This window comes from Plectropomus leopardus, chromosome 6 (genome assembly GCF_026936395.1).
Source record: "Plectropomus leopardus strain MGB_pleo_1.0 chromosome 6, ASM2693639v1, whole genome shotgun sequence".
Taxonomy (NCBI): Eukaryota; Metazoa; Chordata; class Actinopteri; order Perciformes; family Serranidae; genus Plectropomus; species Plectropomus leopardus.
Window position 1 is genome coordinate 32,529,719 of NC_142181.1, and position 20,899 is coordinate 32,550,617.

Consider the following 20,899-nt stretch of genomic DNA (forward strand, 5'->3'; position numbering starts at 1 on the left):
TACACACACACACACACACACACACACACACACACACACACGTTTTACATATGATTTATTGTCTACTCTAATGGAAGTGTAGTTTGTCCGTATACGTGACTGTCAGAATGTCATCAAGCCGAACCGCGCTGAACACGGCCTTACAGTCTTGCAGAGTAGTTTATTTATAACCTGACATTTGCTTTTACTTTGGGCCATTACATTTAGGCTTAAATCTTGAAAGTGTTCATTTGTGAAGATTATCTTTCTGAGTCAAGCTTGCAAGGATCATAAACATTTGTTTACCACAGAGCTTATTTTCTGCAATGATCCAAAATCCAATGGAAAAATCCCTGGGGCACTCTATATGTATCATATGTTACAATAAGCATTTCTGGCATATTTATGTAAAAAAGTACAGAAGAGTCATTCTTTTTGATGCTAATGTTGAATACAGAGTCCAAGTGCACATGCGTAACATCCGTCTTTGTCTTGCATTCACAGTGAATGGGGACTGTGGGATCCTGACACTTAGTATACTATCAGCAGCAAGTATTTTTCTCATTTGACCAGACAAACTGTAGTGGTTAAAACTAACTATAACGTTTCCATTCTGGTTGAAATAAAGTGCAAAAATAATCCTTTGACATGCTGATATCTCATGTTTTTAGCTAACTACAAACATTTTTTAGCATTTCAGCCATTGTTTACATATTGTAAACATATTTTTTTCTTTCCACAGATTATCTGTCTCATTTAGTGCTCTGTGAATATAGTGAAAGTTTCAGCAAGTATGAGAAAAAGTCATGTCATTTAAGTTGCCACCTACAGCCATGATAAAAAAATATAAGTGTCATATAAAAAGCACAACTTAATCAAAAGCTATTTTATTGCGGTAACATTTGAAAATCTAATAACCCTGCTTGACTCTGGCTCTTTTTGTATTTGTCTTTTTGAATCTTTGCAATTCTATCTTTGTCTTCTCTTACTTTCTCTCCCCCAACACCTCCCTTCTCATCTGCTTCCTCCCACTACATCCATCCTGTGTCTCTTCTCCAGAACAAGGGGTCCCTGCAGTTTGAGGACAAGTGGGATCTGATGCGGCCCATCGTCCTCAAGCTGCTCAGACAGGAAGCCGTCACCAAGCAACAGTGGTTCGACTTGTTCTCGTAAGAGATGCTCTCTGCTCCGTCCCTTACTTCCTGCTGTCTTATTTAGGGAAGTGGTCCGATGCAGGATCAGCACAGCTGCTACTGCTGCCTCATATCCTGAAAACAGACTGAACAACAGACCGCTCACAAATCACAGCAAACTATTTTAGTGCATTTCAGTGGCACACACATTCAATAACTAGGCTTAGTTTTTAGCAACAGGTGTTGTGCGTTACATAATCCACTATACAATGTCGAACATTTGTAGGTAAGCCTGTTGTTGGATTGTGTCCCTCTCATAAACAGAGATGGAAAAGAGTCGTGTTTCCAGTGCTTAACTGCCACAACTTATAGACAGAATCAAAAGCCTTTATTGTCATTATACAATCCATAATAAAATTAAAAATGCTTCACCAATACATTAAGGTGCAAATAGTATAAAATATAAAGAGGAAAAAAAGAGAAAAAAAAATGGAGAAAAAGAAAAAGTTTGGAAAAGTGATAAAAAAGAGATTTATTTAAAAAAATAACAAGAAAAAGATTTAAAAAATAGAAATAAAAAATAAGAAAAGAGAAAAAAGAATTAAAAAATATATAAAAATTAAAAGAATTTGAAAAAAAAGGGAGAGATGTAAGCTTCTGCATCCATGCACACCACCACCTTGTTGATGTCCAGCTGCCTCTAGAAATACTAATAATAATGAGCTACTTTTGATGCTAATTTTAAAAGTCTCATTTTGGGAATTTAAGGTTAGTAATTATCTTCCATACGTTAAAGTGTTTCCCTATGAAGCAGGATGTGTTGGGGTTGCTTAACATTGTGAGCGATTTGATTTTAAGACACAAATTACAATGTTGCTGCCTTTTTTATTTAGATCAAAGCTGAGATCGCAGGTCTTTTTCTGAGTTTAGCAGGTGTGAGGAGGATTAAATTATTGTTGTTCCTATGGTACATTAACAACAACCTACAAATACTGTACATCTAATAGGTTGTTTGTCCCCTGTTAATTTGGGGAGGGGGGTTTCTTATTCAAATTAATTGTATGAGGACAGAGATTGTCTCCTTGAGGCTGATTTGTCATTTTGGGTTATAGAAATAAAACTGACTTATCTTACTGAGTTATTAGGATTTAGGGGAATCTATTAGCAGAGATGGAGTATTATATAATAAGTATGTTTTCATTAGGTTATAGTCACCTAAAAATAAACGCTGTGTTTTCGTTACCTTAGAATGAGCTGTTTATATCGACATAGGGAGTGGGTCCTCATCCACAGCACGGCTCATTCCTATGAAATTTGCTCAGTGATGCATGAACCCAAATGTTACCAGACCTGGATCAAATCCTAAAATGAGTAATTTCACAGTGGTTCGTCTGCAACGAGACAAACATCCCCCTAAAAAACTTATTAAAACCTAAAAAACAAATTTTAAACATGACATTAAACCAGTTTAAATGCCTGTGTCTGTTTGTTTTGGAGAACAAGAAACCTCTGTGGATCATTTTATTCCTGGTAAAAACTTCTGAACAATAAACCCAGAAAAAATCCTAACAAGGAGTTCATACTTTGCACATTGGTGAAGTTTGAGCTGGTTGTAAATCTGAAAACATCACTGCTAGATGCCACTAAATCCGACACCCTGCTCCTTTGAATAAAGAGAGGAGTGGAGATTTCATGTGTTTAAGAAGAGGAAGATGCTATTGCTGTTTTTGGTGTTGAGAAATACAATGAGAAGTGTTCTGCAAGAACACTATACTTTATGTGTGTTTGCAACATGCTGAGTAAAAGCTCAGGAGAGTTTGACTTAACAGCCTTGTCCCATTAACTTCTTGTCTGCCCTCCAGAGATGTCCATGCCGTGTGTCTATGGGATGATAAAGGACCAGCCAAAATCCACCAAGCCCTTAAAGAAGATATCCTAGACTTCATCAAACAAGCACAGGCTGTAAGTGGTGTCTCTATGAGTGTGTGTTATTTGCATTCCATCTGGGCTGCTTCTTCCCAAAGTCTGCTGTCATGTCCTTAGATGATAGAGGACAGATGGAGGACGGTTGACTGTTGTTTTTTTTTAACTTTTTTATCTTTAACAAATTTCAGAATTGGTCCCTGGAATATTGTGCTGTCCATGGTGTTGGAAAAAGTGAATGGTCTAGTCCAGGGATACTCAACTTACTTTGCTTGGGGGCCATTTTTGCATACATGTTTCTGGCATTTTAGGACGCTTTTAGGATTTTAGAACATTTCTAGAAGTTTAGGATTTTTCCAGGAATTTAGGACAATTTTTGCATGTTTCTCAGGTTTTTGGATGTTTCTAGGATTTGAGGACATTAGGGGCTTAGCTACTTCCTCTGTCAGCGGGTGCAGGGGATCCACCACTGACACGTTTTTTTTGATGAACAAGTTCTATTTTGATGTTGTTTTATGCACTCTAGCACTTTGTGTATAATAAAACTGCAAAAACAATTCCCAGTGCAACTCACTTAATTTTTAATGTCAATTAGAAAATGGTTGGAGGGCCACCTGGCACCTTATCGGGGGCCAGATTTGGCCAGTGGGCTGTGAGTTGAGTATCACTGGTGTACTTCATTGTTTAGATGCTGCCACACATCTGTTTTGGAAAGTAATAGACAAAGACATGTAGAGCTAATACTGCAGAGAGCAAAGCATCAAAAGTGTTCATTGGTTGACTTGTAGCATCTAACTGTTGCTTGCATCTGTTGCCATGGCAGCGGGTGCTGAGCCACCAGGACGACACAGCGCTGCTAAAGGCCTACATTGTAGAGTGGAGGAAGTTCTTCACCCAGTGCGACATCCTGCCCAAACCCTTCTGTCAGCTGGAGATCACGCTCATGGGCAAACAGGGCAGCAACAAGAAAACAAACATGGAGGACAGCATCGTACGTAAGGTGAGGGCAAAGCTGAGCAACAATAAGCACAAAGAAGAAAAATGATATGTAAGACATAGCACCAACAGTGAATAAATAAGGGTCAGTCAGCCTAAAAATCGTGAGAGAACAGCTTGAAGTATTAGTCATGTGAACTTTGTTTGACCCCTGTGAGGATGGAACATCTCTGAAAAAGGATTTTATGATAAAGTGCTACAGAGAGGGAAGTTGTGCTTCAGCAGGCAGACGGAAGAAGTTTTGTTAAAAGGACTTCATAAATAAATTGACTATTCTTAGATGGCAGGAAATGAAGGGTAACTTAATATTTAACATTTTTGGTGCACATTTATTACTGCCCTAAATTTATTATTTGCAGCTGATGTTGGACACGTGGAATGAGTCGATCTTTTCCAACATCAAGAGTCGACTGCAGGACAGCGCCATGAAACTAGTGCACGCTGAGAGGCAGGGGGAGGCCTTTGACTCCCAGCTCGTTATAGGAGTACGAGAGTCATACGGTAAGCCAAAAACAAGGAAACACAAAGAGAAAACATTAACATTAATGTGTGACCTTATTTATAACAAGCACAACAGTGAGTGACCAGTTTTTGTGCCAATCTCTGTGCTTCCCTCCCACCAGTGAACCTGTGTTCGAATCCAGAGGACAAGCTGCAGATCTACAGGGATAACTTTGAGAAAGCTTACCTGGACTCCACAGAAAGGTTTTACAGAACACAGGCGCCATCCTACCTGCAACAGAACGGCGTCCAGAACTACATGAAATATGTACGCTGCTATGATGCTTATTGTTAGTGTTGGCATAAAGGATGTGGTTTAATATGAGAAAAAGAATGCCATTAACGAATGCTCTGATAAAAGAGGGAGTGCTTCTAATGAGCTGACAAATTTATTTAAGCTTTGAAATGACATCAAAAAGTTGTTACCTTGGGTGTCTGTATGGAAAAGTTTTAAACGTTGGTTCATTCTGTGTTTGTATAATTTTAATTCTTATTATCTGTGTTTTGTGTTTCCCTGCAGGCAGATGCAAAGCTGAGAGAAGAGGAGAAGAGAGCACTTAGATATCTAGAGACACGTCGTGAATGTAACTCTGTTCAAGCAGTAAGTCCTTCACAGGATCCAAAGTATCAATACAAATTTAATATATCATGTTTGTTTTCAGTCTCTTCAGCCAGTTATTTCTGTGAGCCATCCTGAATTATTCCTCTGTATTTTTAGGTCATCTTTTCAGACCTGAGCTGCAGACTGTCAGCCTGCAGCTCAGGAGTCTAGTGTTGTACTGAGTCTTTGCTCTCTGTGTATCCTCACAGCTTATGGAGTGTTGTGTGAACGCTCTGGTGACCTCGTTTAAAGAGACCATCTTGGCTGAATGTCCAGGGATGATCAAACGAAATGAGACAGACAGTAAGTTCTGCTGCTCTGTTGACACATTGTGGGTTTTTTTTTAAATGCAGCACAATGAAGTAAGACACAAATGTCTGCTGTTGGTAGTGGCATCAACATTCACTATTGCGTCAATCAGATCAGCCAGCAAGGCCAGTCAAGCTGTACAACTTGCAAACCACTATTATTGTTATCATAGGCTTGGATACTGAACACAATAAAAATCTCACTGTGACTCTGTAGTCAGGACACTATTTAAGTCTTCTGCTGCTCTATGCTCCCCCAGAAGCCTCCTCTCCCCTCAAGGTGCATTTAAGGGATCTGAAGATCCTCCGTGATGATGAGGGCAATGTCCCAGGTCGTGGGACAAGAGAGAAGGAGAGGAAGCATAAAGCCCAATTTATGTTTAGGTGCGCGACACTTGATGAGTGCCGTTCAACAGAACTTACGTATTTTTAAGGATTTTTTTTTTTTTTTTTTGCATTTTCGCCCTTATTGGATAGGACAGAGTGGTTGCGTGAAGGGGGGAGAGAGAGAGAGGAGATGACATGTAGCATGCATCAGTCGTGAGCTGGAAGCGAACCCAAGGCTGTGGCACACATGGGGCGCCAGCTCTATCCACTGAGCCACTGGAAGCTCCAGAAATTACATATTTTTGACAGATAAAAATGTCACACCTGGAGAATTTTGTTCTGTTGCGGACATTGTCATATTTTGTCGTGCATTGCGATTGTTATTATTACTATTGTCGGCAGGGAGGCAGTAGCTTTAAATCCACGACTTCAGCCTGCATTCAGCATCTCTGTCCACAGAAGTTGTCTGTCAGCAGCACCTCCTGCTCAGCTGAGAGGACGGCCAAACTGCCTTCACCAGGCCAACTGACAGCAGATATTTACTGAACAAAAATAGTTTCCATGTCAGCACCATAGGAGGAAATCAAGTGTTTGTTTTTGTTTACTCAGTGATTTTATTTCCCTGACCAACGTAGCGAGTGAGGGAATTCTGCCACACACAGACATACTGGGAGCTGATCAGTCAATAAATATAAAGTTAATAAGATAAACACACATATACAGCGGGATATTTGTGTTTTTTAAACTGCTGTCTGTGTAAATTAATCCTTACTAAACAGCAACAGAAAGGGACTTGATCTGGGGAAAAAAAGAAACAATACCAAACAATAAGGAAAGATAACTGAAACCTTTTGGCAAAGCATACATTTAAAATGTCATGTGACTGTTTAATTTCTGTCGATCAACACTCTTCAAAAGTCTGGAGCACCCCTAAGCATACACCAGCTGAAGTTAGCTTGATGAAAAGGACCCAGTAAGTTTCGTATCTTGTGTGTGATACTGGTTTTCTTTCTCCATGAGCAGAGCTGCACTTGATGTTTTCACTGATGGACAAGGTTCCCAGTGGGATCGAGCCCATGCTGAAAGACCTGGAAGAACATATCATCAATGCTGGACTTGCAGACATGGTGGCTGCTGCCGAGACGATCACTACTGTACGTGCACAAACACATTCTGCAATAACAATAACCTCATGTCCTTAATCCATGTTGAGCATGCTCTGCCAAAGCTTAAAGTTGTTTATTGGTAAATGCAAAACAATTGAGAAGCAGTCGTTGGCAATAAAATTATTTCTCTAACAATGCTCATTAAAAAAACTACATTAGATTAGTTGTCTTGCTTGTTTTCCTGAAGCATAAAGTCCAAAAGTTTTTCCTGAAGTTTATTGCAGACATTTCTAATCTGGATATGAGTAAGAGTTTAAGTTGCTTGATAAGTGTATATTTACATTTTTGTAGCCACACCTTAGTTTGAGGAAAAGCCGTTGTTACAGTTTTACAGGGTCTCCCATTTCACAACATCTATCATAGTTTTAAATGTGTGTGTGTGTGTGTGTGTGTGCGCGCATGCGTGTGTGTGTGTGCATGTGTGTGTGTTTGTTTGTCTAGGACTCAGAGAAGTATGTGGAGCAGTTGCTGACTTTGTTTAATCGCTTCAGTAAGCTGGTAAAAGAGGCCTTCCAGGACGACCCCCGCTTCCTCACAGCAAGAGATAAGGTCTGTTATATTTGACTGTATGTGTAAACGAGGAAACTGCAGTTAGAACAGGACTCTGGGAAGCTGTTTTGATCATTTTCACACCATTTATAGACAAAATGAATAATTGATGAAGTAAAGCATAACCAGCTGATTAATAGAGAGTTGAATCAATTGTATGTTGTAGCTCTACTCACCTTGTCCTTAGTTAAGACACATTTTAAAGCCTCCACACTGGCGACTCAAGGATGAACTGATTAGATCTTAGTGGTCAAAGGTCACAGTGACCTTGCATTGCAATTTATTCAAATTTGACACAAACATTCACTTGGACTCAGTAATGAGCTGATTAGAATTTAATGGTCAAGGGTCAAGGTCACTGTAAGCTTGCATCTGTCTCATTTTTGTGAACGCAATATCTGAAGCTTGCCTTGAGATGATTTCCTCAAACTTAGCACAAACGTTCACTTGGACTCATTAATGAACTGATCAGAATATGGTGGACAAAGGTCAAAGGTCAAGGAGACCTCATACAACATGTTTTTTGCCATAACTCAAGAAACCTCAAGAGCCACTTTGTAACTGTGCTGATTGTAGAGATATTCCTACTGTGTGATACGTCCATGTTTTCAGAGACTGGATGTAAACTGTAAGTGGAGCTTGACTGGTGCATGGAGGCAAACAACCTCATGGCAGTAAATCTATTTTTTCCTCTTCCCTTGCAGGCTTACAAGGCTGTTGTCAATGACGCCACAATTTTCAAACTGGAGCTGCCAATGAAACAGAAAGGGTGAGCAGAAACATCTGCTTTGTCCTCGTAGATGTGGAATGACCCAGTGTTATTGTACCAAACTTTCACAGCAAGATCGTCTTTACTTTTTGATTGAAATCCGTCACAATGTTGTGGTGTTCATGCAAATGTGTGTGTCCGTCTAACCAGTGTGGGTATGAAGACTCAGCCAGAGTCAAAGTGTCCTGAGCTGCTGGCAAACTACTGTGACATGCTGCTGCGGAAAACTCCGCTCAGCAAGAAACTCACCTCAGAGGAAATCGAGCTCAAACTCAAAGAAGTGGTAAGTCTTTGTCCTGTTAGTCTGGCACTGCTCAGGGCTAACCCGCTTTTAATTGATTTGGTTTTTAGACCACTCCAGTCCCTTTCACATGCCCTTTTCCTCCTTGCAGCTCTTGGTGTTGAAATATGTTCAGAATAAAGACGTGTTCATGCGTTACCACAAAGCTCACCTGACCAGGCGCCTGATTTTGGACATTTCAGCCGACAGCGAGATTGAAGAGAACATGGTGGAATGGCTGAGAGTGAGTTTTCTTAAAATTCTTTGCCAGACGCTCAGGCTGACAATAAATCAAGTGGAAGAGCTTTAATGTGGATCAGTGACACCATAAAGATACTTGAGAACGCCCAATTTTCAATAATCAAATCAAATTTCTTCCAGTGTTAGGGATCAAATGTCCTGCCTGTTTCTCTCAGAAATACATCACAATTCTGATGCTAGATACTATCCAAATGCCATTTCATCTGGAATATAAAATGAGGAAATATCTGATCTAAGAATAAATAAACAACAACAAAAATTTGACCAAGAAATTAGTATCAGCTTTGGTACCTGACAGTTTTTGACCCTCTGTCCTAACAAGACATTTTGTTTGTTACTCAAAGTTTAGGTTCAGTAACCAACCTGAGGTAAATAGAATAGATATGCAGTGAATAATTTTTTCCTTTGCTGTGTTGTCCTCTTTTCTCTCCCTTTGTCCCTCTGTCCTGTTTGTGTTTGATTGTAGGAGGTTGGAATGCCTGCCGACTATGTGAACAAGCTGGCCAGGATGTTTCAGGACATCAAGGTCTCAGAGGACCTCAATCAGGTCTTCAAAGAGATGCACAAACACAACAAGCTGGCACTGCCAGGTAACACACACACACACACACACACACACACACACACACACATGCACACATATGCACACACAACAAGCTTTAGTCTCTTAGAAACAAGATAATTTTATAGAAAACATCATAAGCAAACTTGACACAAGAGTAAAAATTAGTGGAACACTGTCAGACTGTCAGGATTTGGGTGCATTTTTAAATGTTTGTATTTTAGACTTCTTAAGACACCAGTGACAACTTGCATGCTTTTGAGGACTTTTATCAGACTAAATATACCATTAAATGTTTAATATTGACGTGTCTGTGTAAAAGAAAGGCTAATCAGAAATCTTCTCCTGATTTTTGCCTGCAGCGGACAGTGTGAACATTAAGATTTTGAATGCTGGAGCGTGGTCACGAAGCAGTGAGAAGGTTTTTGTCTCGCTGCCCACGGAGCTGGAGGACCTGATCCCCGAGGTGGAAGACTTCTACAAGAGGAATCACAGCGGTCGTAAACTCCACTGGCATCACCTCATGTCCAACGGCATTGTAAGCGAACTATAATAGTAGATTTTCAGAGTCCCTGCTGCCACAATCAGAATCTCAGATCCTGAAATGTTCCTTTTGATCCTAAAACCTCTCGCTCTCTTTTCCCTGAATTTTGGTCTTCCTTATGTTCTTGTTACACTTAAATAATTAGTAATAATGTAGTACATGTATGCATCATTTGAAAGTATCCCTTGTGCGTGTGATGATAGTTCAATCCTGTGCGGCAGAGAAGGACTTTACAAAAAGTACAAAAAAATTACTTAATTTTCAATAAATAAATGTATTAATGATTACAGGATTAAATAATTAAAGGTATAAATAAATAGAGGACTAAATAAATATGGAAATAAATATTAAATGTGTAAATAAATACAGAAATAAATAAATGTATAAATAAAAACAAAATAAATAATGCAAAAACCTGATTATAAACAGGTTATTCATATCCTTGTGAATACACTATGTTGGCACTCTCATCAGCTTCTCTGCCTTCTCCTCTGTTTCTCCTCCCCTCTGCTCAGATCACCTTTAAAAACGAGGTGGGGCAGTACGACCTGGAGGTGACAACGTTCCAGCTTGCCGTGTTGTTTGCCTGGAACCAGAGACCCCGAGAGAGAATCAGCTTTGAGAACCTCAAACTGGCCACTGAGCTGCCTGATGCAGAACTTCGCCGCACACTCTGGGTCAGACCGAGGAAACATTTCGAACATTTTATTTAATTCCACCAATGACAGAACAAGTTTACAGTCTAAAGATATTTACTCAGGTTCAATACATTCTTTACAACTTATGGGTTAGAAATAGTGCCTGCACCGCACAGCCTGTGACACCTGAGGGTTAACATCATTTTTACAGCCATTGTTTGGTAAGTCTGCCAGTTGTTACCCACCAACAGTCAGGTTGGAAACATAACAGTATCATAAATCTACATCCATATAAGACAAAAAACAAACAATTTATTTATGTTGAGGAAGATTGCTTTGCAGCAGTTGCAAAGCAAATTGGTAAGAGTGCAAATATAAAAGCCTAAAGCCCTTTTTGCACAGGAAAAGTATTAACTGGGGACTTCTCGTCATTTGTGCTAATTGCGGAGATTGTCTGTGATCATAAACATGTGAGTCTGCCATTTCCGTTTTCTCCGTTCTCCGTTTTTTCAAGCTAAAGTTCCACTTTCAAACACAGTGGTTGTGTGTAATAATATTTGTCCCATGCGAACTGGCATGCCAGTGATTTGAGGGTTATATTTGTGCAGAAAGAGTGAGATCATAAAGCAAGGTGATTGTATATTTGTTGGTAGAATATGTAGGAAGGAAACACACACATACACACACACACACACACACACAGAGCATTTATAAGTGAAGTACTGATTGTGTTTTATTTCTTAAGACTGACGTCTCCTGCTCTTTCCTCTGTGCAGTCTCTAGTGGCCTTCCCCAAGCTGAAGAGACAGGTGTTGTCGTATGACCCTCCCGTTAGCTCGCCAAAAGACTTCACAGACAGCACGCTCTTCTACGTCAACCAGGAGTTCTCCCTCATGTATGTTACTGCGTTTTTAGAAATGAGAGAAAAAAAATCAGAAAAAAAACTTTTTCCACCTTCAGACTTGTAATACTGAAGAATGTTTATGTTCACAATGACGAGAAACAAGTTTATTTTCAGCGAGATGTATTTATAGTTTATCTGTTAAACGTGTTACTGCTTTATAAACTAATATTATTAAGTCTAAAAAATCTATATATTTATGTGCTAGATATAAATATTTTTACCCCAAAATGAATTAACCAGCAGTTTTCAGTCAATTTAAATATTTGTGATATTTATTGTGTTGTTTGTGTTATTTTCTCAGCAAAAACTCCAAAGTCCAGAAGCGGGGAAAGATCAATCTAATTGGTCGGCTGCAGCTGACCACAGAGCGAATGAGAGAAGAGGAGAACGAAGGAATCGTTCAGCTCAGAATACTCAGAACTCAGGTACAAACATACACGTAAAAACACTCACAGTGAATTTGTTTTCATGGACCTGGATGATCCGTCTCTGATCGGATTTTGGAGTTTCCTGTTTATGTGTTTGAGAATGTAAACACTACACTCTGTATATGAGAGACGGGAATATGTTACCTTAGTACTCCGATAGAAACCATCTCCCCAATTTGATCATGGACCAGGAAGAGCCTCATTAACACATTATTCATGTCCATGTAATTGCCCAGGATTTTGCCTTAGCAGTGAAGGGAGAGGGCGACTTGTAGCTGAAGTCTGAAGATAAATTTCATGTTAATGTTAAAATGATTTTTTGATTTTTTTTCTCCCTCCTATCTTGTATGTTTTGTGTCTTTTATGTTTTTGTATCTTTGCTGCTAAAGTTTAAATTGTTTGGATTTTGATGTTGCAAATGGACCGTAGCCTCTAAACAGAACACGTCATCATTGTCATCATCTTTCTTTATTTTGTTCTTTTGAGACTTAAGAACCCTGTTTTCTGTGGTGATACAACAGTCAGTGTTAGCAGCACTCCAACAGTTCTTGCTTTAGAGCTGACAATCTTCCTCTATAATCCCAAACAAATTCAATTCAAATTCAATCTTATTGTTAATATTCTTATTATACTCAAAAATGCTCATGCTCAGAGGAAAAGCAGTAGTGATTTAACCCAGTTCGAATACTTTACTCATAAGTCTTAGCTGGAGTTGATCTTCAAGGTGCGTATCTGTGAGAGAGCAAGAGAGGGGAAGACAAGGTGGACAGTGGACTACTGCATGCAGTGTTTTCATAAATTATTAATGACATGGCACCAAGGTTGAAAATTTTTTGTCCAAAATCTACCAGCTACTCAATAGATTACTATTGAGGTTTTTTTGGCTGGTGAGTGAAGCAAGTCTAGCAGCCACTGGCATATTTTGCCAGCATTTTGCTGGTGACTGGTGCTAATTTCCAACGCTGCTCGGCACATGGCTTTGTCACTTTTGACCCTTTTATTTTTCATTCCTCCAGTGAAAGGGATGGTGGTGATTTTTTTTAGAAAACTTTGTTCATCAAACTTAGTTTAGTTAAAAATAAAACTTAGTTTAGTTAAAAATGAATCTTAGTTTAGTTAAAAATGAAAAGTGGGCTAATGTAAATAATTGGACAGTTGAACCTGACCATAGCTTATTTAAATAAAACCAAAAGAAAGTTTGGCTTATCCAGCCATAACCTAGAGCAGTGGTACCCAACATAGGGGCTGGGTTCCCCCTAGGGGTCGCAAGATAAATTGGAGCTGTCATGAGTAATCGGATTTTGGATACAGAAGAAATATAGTTCTGCTGAACCTAATTGTTTATCTAATCAATGATTTTACATGTCAAATTCTTAGAAGAAGAATAGAGAAACTGAAAAGAAGAAAAATCACTCATTTGTTTGGAGAGGCACCTTCAGGCCTTGAGGCACCAAGCCGATGGTTGGCCGTCAGTCAATGTTGGGCCGATGGTGAGCATCTGTGACCCTTGTTTCGCTGCGGTGTGTCCCACACCGTTGGCCCTCAGCGACCCTCATCGACCCTCTGCAGTTTTTTTCCTGCCTATTCAGCGTGTTGAATTGGCATTGGAGGGGCAAAGCCAGTCAGTGAAGGAAATCACTGACTGCTTGTTCAGCTCAGTGCTCAAGAACAGACACAGAAGTGAGGAGAGTAAACTAACAGCTGAAGTTAAGAGGGAGGAGGATTGAAACAAACTTGTTATATAAAAAGTTTTTCTTAAACCGTTGAGCTCTTCATCAGAAACGTTTCCTGATGGTTTGTGTTGTTCGCGGGTGCACAGTAAAAAGTCTTTGGTCTTGCAACGTTAGACTTATTTATGTGCTAACAAGTTAACTAGTGTAAAGATGGTCGTCTGATTTCACTTTTTGATTGATGATTACAGATGAACGCCATCTGCTGGAAGTTATTTCCTCTCACACAGGTGCAGAACGGACATGCTGGTTTGCTGTCTGTTTGGTGTGTTCATATTTAACTCTTTGTGTGAGACACGGCACCGTAAGGCAATGCAGCAGGGGCTTATGTTGTCTGATGTTGGTCTGGTGTGTCAGGGCCTTGACAACAAATTTGTAAGCTGTAATGAGGCATCACAAAATGACAGGGCTTTATTTTCAGGGGTGATGAGAAGTTTGTGGAGCTTGTAAAGGTTTTTCTATGCTTCTTTCAGGAGGCCATCATCCAAATCATGAAGATGAGGAAGAGAATCAGCAACGCCCAGCTGCAGACAGAGCTGGTGGAGATCCTGAAGAACATGTTCCTGCCTCAGAAGAAGATGATCAAGGAGCAGATTGAGTGGCTCATCGAGCACAAGTACATAAAGAGGGACGAGGCAGACATCAACACCTTCATCTACATGGCCTAGACGGCGAGGGAGGGAGCGCTTTCTTGCTCTGTGTTTTTACTCCTGGCCTGCGACCGGCGCTTTAAGACTCAGCGAGAGAAGAAAGGAACTAAAGGATGTGAAGACAAGGGGAGGCATGCTGATACGTAGGGAGTGTGTTGAAGGACAAGAGGAGCCTTTTCAACAAAAGTGTGGATAATTATTTGTGTTTGTGAGACACCAGTGTGTTATGGAGGTGAGATCGGACCGTCTGTGTGTCTCTGCTGCCCTCTAGTGTCGACCAGAGGAGACGGACGCCGTCTGCCAGCAGCTGAGACGAAAACAAATAGTGACATAATTAAATTGAATACTTCCTGCCTTACTTTGTCAACGACGGACTGCAGAGGAGGAGCAGTGAGGAGAGACGGGAGGACAAATGTAACGAGCTGATATCAATCTTTTGCTTTCACTTAATGCCACAGCTGCCATCTTAGCAGCAGCCATTTGCATCCCTCCTTCTCTACATTTGTCTTATTTTTGAACTGGGAATGCAAAAAAAGCTGCAGGTGAAAGCTGCCATTGAGGAGGAGCGGACACGGATGGATTAAATACCGAGGAGTATTTTGCCAAATTGTGTGTGTGTGTCTGTGTATGTCTGTGTGGGTGCATGGTGTGTATCTGTTCTTTTTGTGTGTGTGTGTGTGTGTGTGTGTGTGTGTGTGTGTGTGTGTGTATACTTTCAACAGCATGCTGCTCTATGATTTTGTTTGTTTATTGGAGAATCTGTCACACTTTGTGGTTGTGTCTGAGAAATTCGGGGAATCAAGACAAGCCACATTTTATATGCTGATATTTAGTTTTTCCTTTCACCCCCTGTGGCAGGCAAAGTTTGTCGACAGGTGAACAGGTATTGTCTGGAGAGCCCTCTTTTTTGTGTTGGAAATTATCACACTGCAAACTATTTATTTGGTGTGTAAACACGCGTGCTCTGAACATGTGAGATTAAATACCAGCTGAACTCCTCAAAGAGGAGAATTATGAACAGGTATTTAAAGTAAAATAGAAACACAAATACTTAAGATTGGAGATATGGCTGGAATATTCACCTCATCGATTCACTGAGAGTTTAACTCTTCATTTTTGCACAATGTTAGTACATGGAAAGTAATGTTACACTAAAATAATAGAAATATGTGGAAGCCCATTTCCATTTATTCTCACGTTTTTATTCTTATTGGGTGCAAAATCACAGTTTGAAATCACTTTTTTTTCCCAAAGGCCGTTTTAGGGAGTGGACAGGTGTTGTTTGCGTGTTTCCTCCAGTGACTGAATAGCTATTAAAACATTGAAATACTGTAGTCACACCAACATTTTCAAACTTGCTCAGTTACATCACCGTGTTCCTTCTGCTGCTCAGACATTTAAAATTTTCAAGGTTTTGAATAATAATTCCCACAGCAGCTCCCCACGTGTTCGGGGTGCTGCAGAAACGATAGCACAGTGAATTAGAAAGGAACAAAGCTGCTGAGTCAAAACAAGATTATCAGAAGAGTGCTTTACTCTAAGAGTGCATGTCAAAAACACTGCATTTAAAAAATGAGAATACGTCCATTTCAAATCTGTCATCACCCATGATCTGCTATCATTTATCTAGGTGATATTATTTTGTGAGAGTGTGTTTTTATTTCCTGTTGAACTGAACATAAGCTCCTGTGAGGACGAGGAAAGACAACAGTGAATGTGTGGGATTGATTTATGTTGTATTTATTCTATATTTATAAAGAATGTTACTTTCTTTGTCATTTGAAATGTTCTTGTGTTCCGTGTTTTACTTTTGGAAAAATGTTTCCTTAGTGTCCGTTCACAGAGCTGACACAGTATTAATTGCAAATCTCCCCGTTTCAAAGGAGCAGTGTGTCGGTTTAGCGGGATTTAGTGAAATCTAGCGATGAGGATTGCAGATTGCAACCAGCTAAAACTTCTCCTGGTTAGAATGCCAAAAAACCAAGTGTTCATTGTTTAGGAGGTTTTTACCAGGAGCTGAATTATCATCAGAGGTCTCCTCCTCTCCAAAACAAACAGACCAGGTGATTTAAACCAGTAAAAACACTGAATTAAACAGTTTTACTTTAAAAATCAGTGTTTTTCCTGCCCTGTTTGGTGCTTAGCAGACAGCCCACTAACCTAGCACATAATGCGTGCTTATCTTTTTTTCGATAACTTTTTTTTTCCTAATTCTCTTTTTATTGGTTTAGGTGAATATACTAAAACAAAAAATACACAACCAAATGAACATGAAGACCTTTCAGCCATGCATAAAGGGAAAATAAATAGGTTTAGAAAGAAAGACATGAAATGAAAAGATAAAGAAAGAAAGAAAAAAATAAAATGGAATGAACAAGTAAATTCTCTGATAACTTAAGATCTAGACGCTCAGAAGGTTTTCACTTGGAGCTAGATTATCCGCAGAAGTCTCTTCCTCACCAAAACTAATGGAGCAGGTGATTTAAACCAGTCAAAACACTGAATAAAGCAGTTTCATGTTAAAAATTAATGTTTGTCCTACCCTGCGCAGAGCAGACGGCCCTCTAAAGGCTCATTATTCTCAGCGTTGCAAATGGAGACAGACGGAACCTTCTGTCTGTAATCTGCATTAATTTCGTCCGTATTTGTGTACATTTTCTGAGAGCTTACAGATACAGACGAAACAGAGCAGTACCATCAGAGACAGTGGAGGCAGTGCAGTGTAGTTCAAGCAAGTTACAATGAAGAAATTGAATTACTGGTATAGTGTAATGAATCATTAATGCATAATAGGAGAAAAGAATTCTCCGTCCACATGTTGGGATATATATAAAGGCAGCACAGACCACCACTGTCTACAACGCTGCCTCCATTTAAAGGCACATTATTACAACCTTCTCCTGTCACCTCCTTTGTTTTTGTGTGAAACTTTTGACTCCGCCCACTAGTGACTGTATCTATGCCAACATAAAAGACACATGAAAGGATGAGGACAGTTACGTCTACATCATTTGAAATGGACATTGTTTTCATACGTAAAGCAAGTATAAGTAAGGCGTAATGCTGCACCTGCTAATGTATGTTTACCCTTTTTCTGATCCAGATGTTCAGGAGGTTTTTTCAGTGATCTAAATTATCAGCATTGGTCTCTTACTCTCCAAGACAAATGGACCTGTTGATTTAAACCGGTAAAAACGTTGAATAAAGCAGGTTTATGTTAAAAATCAGTGTTTTTCAATGCTCTCATCGCGGAGGGGCTGCTTGCTACGATGGCCGACAGGAAACACAAATGTCCCTATCTAGAGCCAGTGTTTGGTTTGTCTGTTCTGGGCTACTGTAGAAACATGGCGCTGCAACACGGCAATCTCTGTAGACGAGGACATACTCCCTATGTAGATGTGACAGGCTCATTGGCAGGAAACAAAAACACAATAATTCATATTTTCAGGTGATTATACAATAAAGGAAACATATCATTTTCTGTTTCTCACACAATATCCCCCTAAATCCTACACACTGGACCTTAAATAAACATTTTAACTTCATTTAATCCACATTAATGATTCAGTCCTGCAGTTTGTCCAAATACTGAAACAGCTGTTCACTCTCTGTGACTGCAAGACCAGCATAATGGTTATAATCACATTTACATTTTACACCCTGCAAAGCCAAAAGAGTTGTTTTATTATTATCATCAGCTCTTTTCTGAATGCGATAAAGCTATTATTTTTTTTATTTTCTCTCTGTTGTCTGCCTTGTTGCACCTGAGATGAAACAAACTCTCTGTGTCTGTCCCATTATGCAGGTTTATCTCTATGCACAGACTTGGCTCAGTTAGTATTCTGCAGATAATCTCCTGTTTTTAAACTTTTAAACATCTTCGAGTAAATGGAGTACATTAAAATGAGTTTTGGTAAATTAGAACTTTTTGAATGTCAATACTCCATTTTTTTCATTCTGTGATCAACAACTTATTGAACAGCTTTAATGCAGCGCGCTCCACTCACTTGGTCCTCCCTGAGAAATTTAAAGAAAAACAATGTGCGTATATACTATCTCACATCCCCAAATACAGTGACTGGTTTGCTACAGGTGATGTGTTTCTTGTTCTCTTTCAGCAAATCTGTAACTGACCAGTAAAAAACTGTGTGCGAGATTTCAATCCAGAGCTTTAAACAAACTGCACAGAAAATGTATTTTAACTTTTAAGTATTTGCAGCATGCAAAGATGTCATTTCCCTCCATAATAATGTTATGTGGAATACATATACTGGTCTTATTTTATTGCCCTTTTGTATTAGAATTTTCTCTTTTTTAAGCCATGTTTAACAGCATTTGAATGTGTTACATTTTGTCCAATCAATAATCAGTATTAGTTGGTGAAGCTGAAACATTTTTGTAGCTTTTTTTTCTCCAGACATACAATCAGAGACATCTGGTTTAACTTCAATATAAGTTAAAGGGTAGCTTTGGTATTTTTCAACCTGGACCCTATTTTCACATGTTTATGTCTAAGTGGGAACAGCAACTTTCGAAAAGTTGTCTAATATTAAGTGAGAGAGCTGAAGCTGGCAGCAGAGAAACAGACTGAAATATAACCGCCTCGTGCATGTTTGTAACCTCAATGTGCTCCCAGTAAAAGTGTTAGTTTGGGTTTTTTTGCCACTGACAGGCTCAGATTGTTATGATACGTGTCTGACAACATTACAGAAAGGATCTCCAGAGGTAGACCTTTTTGTGAAATGTAAGATCCTTTTTCTTAAACTAGAAAACAAAAAAAACCCCAAAACATTATCGCTCTATTCTATCATGCTCTATTTTAAGTCAACGGGAACTATATAAAACTCAAGAAAGCTGTCTTGAGTTGTCTTTCCACTGTTCCATCAATCACCAACTCTGGTTTGGTTGAAATAAACTTAATTCTCCCAGTTAGATGTGAAAATATGCTGGTTCTATACATGCTAGAATGTCTGTTTATTTAAATGGAGTCTGTTCAGTTTGGCGATAACGATTTCTGGGCTTTTTGTAGTTAAACAAAAGGATCGTACCCTTTAACATGAAGGCACATTTCTGTATGGATCCTCTCCATGATGTTGTCAGACACGGTGTGAGCCTGTCAGTGTCAAAAACAAACACTTGTAGTGGATGTATATTGACCATTGCTTGCAGGGTTAACACTGCAGCCGCTTTCACCAGTTTGTCTCCATTAGTCACTTAGACACAAAAAAAAACACAGTCCAGGTTGAAAAATACCTAAGTTGCCTGTTAAGGAGTTGAAAGTGGGTTTTGGTTGCCATGGTTGCTGTGTTTTGCTCATTGGATACCCTGTACCCGCCCATCAGCCCGGCCTGCGCAGGTGGGCAGACTTACCTGTAGCCTTGTATAACAACAAAACTTGAAATAAACACAATCAGTCACAACCTAAACCAGCTGAATGTTCACCACTACATCAAGAAAAAAAACAAGCGTTGTGTTGTTGTTGGGGAGTGGGAGGAAAGTGGTTTGACTACTTTCATGTGCGGCGTTTTGCTTGTTTAAATATTTTTTAAAGTTGAATAATGTATTTCCTGGCAAAATAAAGCTGTAACCGTAAAGACAGAGGTTTCTGTTTCCTTTCAATTACAGGCTCAAGTCACAGATTTGTAATTTATTTTGAAGACACATTCTTTCCAGTGCAACAAATTACTGAAATTGATTTGTACAAGGTTAATGTTTGTGGTCAACATTTATCCAGGGGACTGTCTGGTATTAATGAGGAGAGGGGCGAAAAATGTTGTGGGGTTGTTTTTTTGTTTTTTTGTGGCTTAGGGGAGGGACATAAAAATTTGAAAACTTAGACTAGCTGGCCACAAACAGTTGAATTTTGATTGTGACATCAGGTTATCAAAATTCAATGTCAAGACATCTTCTAATGCCAACGTCAGTTTGTTTTAAAATACTGACGTTACAGCTGACGTTAATATTTTGTTGGTTTTACATTGTGGTGTTAAGTAACCAAAATCCAAAAGCTTCCAGATGTCTAATGTCAACGTCAACTTGGTGTAGAATAATGACATTTAGTTGTAAGGTATGGAGAACAAAACCCAATGTCTGCAAAATGTCATGTTAATGACCTCACAATTTGAAATTCCACTGTCGTTAGACATTTAAGATGTCGTCCATCAGATTTTCATTCGGACGTAAGACTCCAACGTCTTCATAATGTCATATTGATGCATAGTGCCTGCAAGGTATTTTGTATTCATTTTACCACAGATTTTTAAAATCATCAAAAATAAAGTGCTTATCATAGTCAGAAACTGGAAAACAGAAATTATCTATGGATTTTCCAATTGCTCCTTGTACACATGTTGGATGAATGCTTCTGTGAGAAAGAAACATAACCAAATTTGATCTTAAAATGGTGATATTTCATCAGCATCACTTAATGCTATGTCTCATTTAAAATTAACCATTTGAACTCTAATTGGCTTGATTTATTTCCAAAACTTGGGAAGAAGAGGGTAGAAGAAGAATGTAGAAGAAGAAGGTATTATTGGTCATTTTATTATTGGTCTGCTGCATCTTTGGAGTTGAAGGATGAGTTGATTAAAATCAGCAGCTACTATGAAAATTCCATCCAGTTCCTTGGGCATGTTGCTGCTGGTGGC

General features: G+C 39.2%; 1 protein-coding gene across 2 annotated transcripts in view; it reads left to right on the forward strand.

The window, feature by feature from the left end:
- The window catches only part of LOC121943499 (cullin-5-like), a 20,991-nt gene extending 1,144 nt beyond the window's left edge, over nt 1-19,847 (forward strand). For both annotated transcript variants that reach the window (XM_088079268.1, XM_088079269.1), the window contains exons 2-19: nt 1,039-1,148; nt 2,975-3,074; nt 3,859-4,035; nt 4,391-4,532; nt 4,655-4,800; nt 5,053-5,133; nt 5,343-5,436; nt 6,792-6,922; nt 7,376-7,483; nt 8,188-8,252; nt 8,403-8,535; nt 8,645-8,776; nt 9,260-9,383; nt 9,718-9,893; nt 10,415-10,576; nt 11,314-11,432; nt 11,743-11,866; nt 14,073-19,847. In XM_088079268.1, the coding sequence (XP_087935394.1) occupies nt 1,039-1,148; nt 2,975-3,074; nt 3,859-4,035; nt 4,391-4,532; nt 4,655-4,800; nt 5,053-5,133; nt 5,343-5,436; nt 6,792-6,922; nt 7,376-7,483; nt 8,188-8,252; nt 8,403-8,535; nt 8,645-8,776; nt 9,260-9,383; nt 9,718-9,893; nt 10,415-10,576; nt 11,314-11,432; nt 11,743-11,866; nt 14,073-14,267 (2,319 nt within the window). In that variant the 3' untranslated portion in view covers nt 14,268-19,847. The remainder of the gene's footprint in view (nt 1-1,038; nt 1,149-2,974; nt 3,075-3,858; nt 4,036-4,390; nt 4,533-4,654; nt 4,801-5,052; nt 5,134-5,342; nt 5,437-6,791; nt 6,923-7,375; nt 7,484-8,187; nt 8,253-8,402; nt 8,536-8,644; nt 8,777-9,259; nt 9,384-9,717; nt 9,894-10,414; nt 10,577-11,313; nt 11,433-11,742; nt 11,867-14,072) is intronic.
- The last annotated feature ends 1,052 nt before the right edge of the window (nt 19,848-20,899 follow it).